This window comes from Halichoerus grypus, chromosome 13 (genome assembly GCF_964656455.1).
Source record: "Halichoerus grypus chromosome 13, mHalGry1.hap1.1, whole genome shotgun sequence".
Taxonomy (NCBI): domain Eukaryota; kingdom Metazoa; phylum Chordata; class Mammalia; order Carnivora; family Phocidae; genus Halichoerus; species Halichoerus grypus.
In genome coordinates, this window is record NC_135724.1 from 44520152 (window position 1) to 44526293 (window position 6142).

At 42.5% G+C, this 6142-nt stretch overlaps 1 protein-coding gene across 1 annotated transcript in view; it reads right to left on the reverse strand.

Moving 5' to 3' along the window:
• Nucleotides 1–3532, reverse strand: part of TAF4B (TATA-box binding protein associated factor 4b) — a 124181-nt gene extending 120649 nt beyond the window's left edge. Inside the window, exon 1 of the mRNA XM_078060486.1 lies at nucleotides 2701–3532. Within this exon, the coding sequence (XP_077916612.1) occupies nucleotides 2701–3043 (343 nt within the window). The 5' untranslated portion in view covers nucleotides 3044–3532. The remainder of the gene's footprint in view (nucleotides 1–2700) is intronic.
• Between the last annotated feature and the right edge of the window lie 2610 nt (nucleotides 3533–6142).

A 6142-nucleotide genomic window follows, 5' to 3' on the forward strand; every position in this document is an offset into this window, starting at 1 on the left:
CATGCTGCTTTTGTAAGCAGAATGAGCAAAGAAATTAAAAATAAAATGCACTGGTATGTGTAATGGTCCTTGGTATCCCTTAGGGGTTGCAGCCCTATTTTCCTCTTCTCTCTCCACATATACTAATGTGTGCATTCAAATACTCTGGTGCCCTCTCTGAGCAAGGAACTTACTAGGTTCTGGGTAATAAAGTCAGTGACAGAGTCCTTACCCTCATGCAATGCCCTTTTGATAAAGCCAGGGTGGAAACAAGAACCGCTAGCTTATCCAGGAACTGGTTCAGGAATTTGAGAGAAGGTCCAAATCCTATGCCATGCCTGAGCATGAAAGAGTTGATGAAGAAAGACCTGAACCATTTAACAATTAAAATTAACTTTCACAGACTTTTGTACAGTATGACCATCAAGCAGAAGTTACCAGTTTCTGACATAGCAAAAGCAACCAAATCCTTGATCATTATTATCAAACAAGTGATAGAAGAGACAAAGAATACCAAAAACGCAGTCTGGCCCCAAATCCCACATGTTCATAAAAGAGAAGACCGAGAAGATCAAAGAGATTACCAAAAACATTCGACAGAGTAATTTTCAGAGCTTTGCTATAGCTGCTTTCATTTCCTCACAATTCTGCCCCTTTTTATTTCCAGCCCCTGCTCCCTAGAAAAACCTGTGGTGCATATTTATACTTTTAAAAACCACTTCTTTTCATTGAGGAAATTCTGAAGTAAACAGAAATCCAATAATTATCATCTTGGCAAAAGAAAAGGTGACTTCTATGTGATTTAAACATCCCTGCGTAATCAATTACTAATCCTCAGGATATAAAAGAAATGGTACAAGACTTATAATTTTTTTAAAAGTTACTTTAATCACTGTTTCCATTTTATTCCTCAACTACTGGTTATCTTATTGTGCACCAATGGGAGCACAAAGGTTAGTATGGTCTTCTGCCACCTATCAGTTGAAATATTCCCAAAAGCCGTTCTTCAAAGTACCTCCCCACCTCCTCTCTAACTAACAATTCCTAAAGGCAATTTATCTCCTCTCCTGTAAGTTTTTCCACGGTCAATAACCTAAAATGTTTTAGTGTGGTGCACACCTACGCTGTGGTCCTGGTTTGCAGCTGTATAGCTCCGGCAAGTTTCAGTTTTGGTTTCTTTGTATACAAAAGATTAGGCTCTACAATTCTATGTCACCGTTTAGCCCTGATGCTCAGTGAGGCAAATCCTACACACACAATAAGTGGTAAGCCCAGTATTGCGTAAAGAGTAAACAGACCTGGATTCAAATTCCCTGACACCTGTGAGGTGTCTGGCATTGGGCAAGTTATTTAACCTTAGAGACCTTTCCTTATTTCCTTATTCTCTACCTATTATGACCAACAAAAGAATATAAATAATATAAAGGCACCGTATGCCTTCGATTTGTGATGAGTTCCCACTTACCAAGTTTTTACTCTTGATAGTTTTTGTATTTTAATACTTTTTTGATTGTTTCTAAACAATCTTCACTGACTAGACAGGAATTTAGTTTTTAACAAATTAGGAGGTGATTTCATTCAAAAACATTCGTAACTACTTTGTAAGGATATGCAGGACGACAATTTAGAACTGGCAGAAAATGTATCCAGTGGCATACACAGCACAGCTAAGTGTATCTCCTGTACCGTACGAAACTGAAAGAGAACTTCAGCAAAAGTAAAGAACATTATCTTTCCACAATGTTCATGATTAAACAGAACATTAGCTACAAAAGAGCCTCCGTCATTTTGCCAGGGGATACTAAAATCTTGAATCCAGTGCTTCACTTCTTTACCACCCTTGCAGGTCTGAGTTCCGATTACTGCTAAGCAAAATAAATAGAAGACGATATAATTAAGAGTAGAATTCACTCCAAAGAATGTGATATGTGCTTTTTTCCCCAATGAAATTCCAAGACTTTCAGTTGAGGAAAGAAAGAAGGTAGAACACTCAAATTTACAATATGCTGAATGATCAGAAAGCAAAATCTTTGCATAAATCATGAAACACAGCCCAAACATGTAAACCCTCGGATAAAAAGTAGTCACAGACTTATTAACTGTAGCATCACACACTGCTACAAATATAACAATCCCATGCCTCTGATCTGTCAACTTTGGCACTGCTCCCTATAAGAGGTGTTCTTCTGAAAATTACAATCATCACACATCTAAAGATTGTGCAGGAAGCAGCATTATTCATTTCTGGTACTAGAAAAGCAGTGAACTTATTTTAGCTTGCTTATATTTAAAATTCTCTTTCGGCCTTAACACACAAGAACTTATTAAATAAACTTTTTAAAAAAATATAGCTATCTAAACGTGTGGATATATAAATTGGTCTCTTCTCCACATAAAAATAAAAACTTTAGCTATATTCTACCTTCTCCCTCCTAGGAGCCAGTGCCTCAAAGGCCCTCCTGAATATACTGCTCCAGCGTTTACTGTGTCACTTGGGTGAAGAAATTCTTTCCTTAAATATGGAAAGAACTATGCAGTAATGATTCAAAGAGGCTATATTAATTGTAAAGCCAAATCACTGCCCTGCAAAGTCGATTACGACAGGTTCTCTTAGCTGAGTTTTTAGAGCTACCAGCAAGAAGGCACAATCCGGAGCTGCGACGTTTCCCGTGTCGCCGCTGGCTGGACCGATGGCTAAGCTGGAAAAGGTGATCGACATACCTGGAGGAAGCTGCAAATTAGCAGGCAACTGGATTGTTGTGGTGTTGGGGGCTTTCACAGCGACTATCTGAGAAGCAGGCAGCGGGGGGCCGCTGCTGAGTTTAGGAAGAGCACTGACAGGAGCCACTTTGGTCACCAGGGTCCCCACGGGGGACCGCAGGGGCTGGGACACCGTGGACTCCACGCAGACACTGACAGGAGCCTTAGTCACGGCGCCCAAGGCCACCGGGGTGCTCTCCGCACGGACAGGCACAGTCCCAGCGGGGGCCATCGTCACGGTCCCGGAGGCGCTCACACCGGCGGGGGGGGCGGCGCCGGCCGGTTCCGTGAGGCCCGCGGGCATCCCCAGGTGGATCAGCGGCAGCTGCGACGCTGCCGTTCCGGGAGCAGAGGCGAGGGGAGGCTTGACAAGCGGCAGCCGACTCCAGAGCAGTTCCGGCTCCACAGCATCGCTAGGGAGAGGCGCAGGGGCCGCGACACAGAAGTCAGGGACTGGCGCCGGCTGCACACTGAGACCCGCGCGTCCCGGACCTCCCTCTGGTCCGTGCGGCCCCGGCTGCAGCGACACCGGCTCGGCCGCTCGCCGCTTCCTTAGCGGCGCTCACACGTGCGCTGGCTCAGCCCGGCGCCTCAGCATCGGGTCCCGCAGCAGCGGAGCCCGGCTGCGGGGTTTCCGGAAGGGCGTCACTTCGGCTCCCACCACCCAGCAAAACTCTGCGCCCTAGTTCCCCCGCCAGAAGTTTCAAAACTACAAACCCGAGCGCCCCAAAGCCCCCTACACACACTCGGCATGGCCCCGCCGCACGGCCACGCCAGCCATGTTTATATAGCCACGCGGAGACCTCGCGCACGCGCACAGGCCGCCGCCGCCGCCCCGGGCTTCCCCCGGAATCCGGCCCTGTCATTGGCCACAGACTGGAATCGCGCTCGTGACGTCACTAGGGACGGCTCCAGAGGGCGTTAGAATCTTCCCCAGCATCAGGAAGAAGGAGGGTCAAGTTGCCAAAAACCTACCACGTGGGAGGGGCAGACCGCACTTGGAGAACTGCGACATTCGGGTTCCTCTCCTTGGTATCCCCAGTGGTATGTTCCTTTAAAATCCAGGAGTGTAATTTCCACACGCTTTGACTTTGAGGAAAAAATGGGGACTGGCTTCAGAGAATGGTAACTCAGTAAGACTTAATCACGCGTCCTCTTGTTTTTCTGCGAGCTTTGCCCTAAAGCGTCGCAAAATGAGCATTACAATTGACGTTGTGAAAAAAAATGTCCATTTCTTTCTTTTAAATGTTTCAGAATGGCGTATAATTTTATAGCCTGTAAAATATGCCTATTTTCCTATGACTTTAGAGTTGAACTGCCCCAAGGGAAAATCGTTTTCTTCCATTGGGCGGCTATAGATATCTCTTGTCACCTCTAAACGTAAATTGTTTACATTTTGTATCTCCTTGAAAACTGGGACAGTGTCTTTTGATTCCTACATCCTCAGATTCTAGCAATTAGATTTTAACTGCAATCCTAAATATTATTTGAAAAAGTGAGAAGTGTTTGTTAAAGGAATCAGTTAAGTCCAATATACGGGAAAACTTGCTCCTTAGAGATCTAGTTAGAGAAGATGCCTTGATTTCAGGCTTTTGTCGGAAGATTATGTTTGTAGGAACCGACACTATAACTGAAGGAGATTTTGCAAGTGGGCAAGCAAGGTGATCTTTACAGCTGCTAGTTTTCTCCCTCCCTGTAAACTCCAATGGACAGGATCTACTCACAGCCCTCACACTTCACTACATTTGCTGTCTCTCCCATGTCAACCAGTCCAAATCAAGAAACCATCTTATGATTCAAATCATTTACAACCTTCCCCATTCATGAAGACTAAATGATCACGTGGTCTCTAGAAAACACAGTGGAGTTGGGGAGAGGGTAAATTTATGAAGGGCCCCTTGTGTGCTGGTCACTAAGAGGTATTTTGTTTTGTTTTTAACAGCCGTTTCATTGTATTGACTTAAAAACTGCAGTTAGAAGAGTAATTTTCCAAGGAACTGGGATCCAAAAGTCTGTATGAAACCAAAGTACATCTCTTTCCATTATCTCCACAAATGTGTAATTCATCATATATCCCATATGCCCCTGGCAAAATGCCTTGCATATAAAAGTGTTTAATAAATATTTGCTAGATGAATTAAATAGACCTATGCAACATTTTCAGTGAAGCAATAAGGTCTAGTGGTTTCGAATCTCAGATCTACTTTTTACTAGCTGAGCAAATTGTTTAGCCTTGTTTTTTTCTCCATAGAATGTAATTCAATAAATACTGGTAGAGGGAAGGCTCAGAGTTTGCTCTGAGGACTCTCCCTTTCTAAACTTTCATTAGACCCCACCCCCAACTCACATACTTTGTTTAGACATGTAAATAACCTCAATCAAGTTTCAAAGAGGGTTGGCTGAGGAAGTACAGCTTTCTCTTTAAAGTGACCTTGGACATTTTGTTCTAATTGTTTATGTTTGCTGTATTATTTGTCTCGTTGATGGGAACTTTAATTTTCTAGTTGCAAAGAATATACTTTTTACCCAGCACAAGTAACTACTGTCCTGAATTTGGAGATTAGTAATAATTATGTTTGCTACATTTCCTTTCTACAGAAACTTATACTAAAACAGGATATGTAGGGAAGCAAAATGCATTTTATCTCTATATGTGAGAAAAGACAAAAATGCAGGGGAAGATTATACCTTGATTTTTATTATGTTTATCTGTTGAAATATTTGTAAAATTAAGGATGTTGAAAAATACTTATTAATTTACCTTCTGTCTTTGTTCAGGCTGCTGTAACAAAATACCACAGACTGAGTGGTTTTTTAAAAATTGAATTGTAATTTACATACAATATTATATTAGTTTCAGGTGTATAACAGCAATTCAATATTTTTACACATTACGAGATGATCACCTTGAGAGGACTAGCTACTGTCACTATAAAGTTATTATAATATTAATGACTATTCCCTATGCTGTATATTACATCCCCATGACTTATGATTTATTTATTTTGTAACTTGATGTTTATACCTCTTAATCTCCTTCTCCTAGTGGGGATTAGGTGATGGGTGGCTTATAAACAGCAGAAACTTATTGCTCACAGTTTTGGAAACTGGAAATCTGAGATCGGGGTGCTGGAATGGTCAGGTGAGGGTTTTCTTCCAGATCACAGACTTCTCCACATGTCCTCAAATGACAGAAGGAATAAAGAATCTCTCTGGATCCTCTTTCATAAGGTACAGATCCCATTCATGAGGGTCCCACCCTCATGATTTAAGCACCTCCCAAAGGCCCCACCTACTAATATCATCACATTTGGGAGTTGGGATTTCAACATATGAATTTTTGGGAGACACATTCAGACCAGATAGGACCTTCTAAATGAGGGACATTAATTCATTAATCATT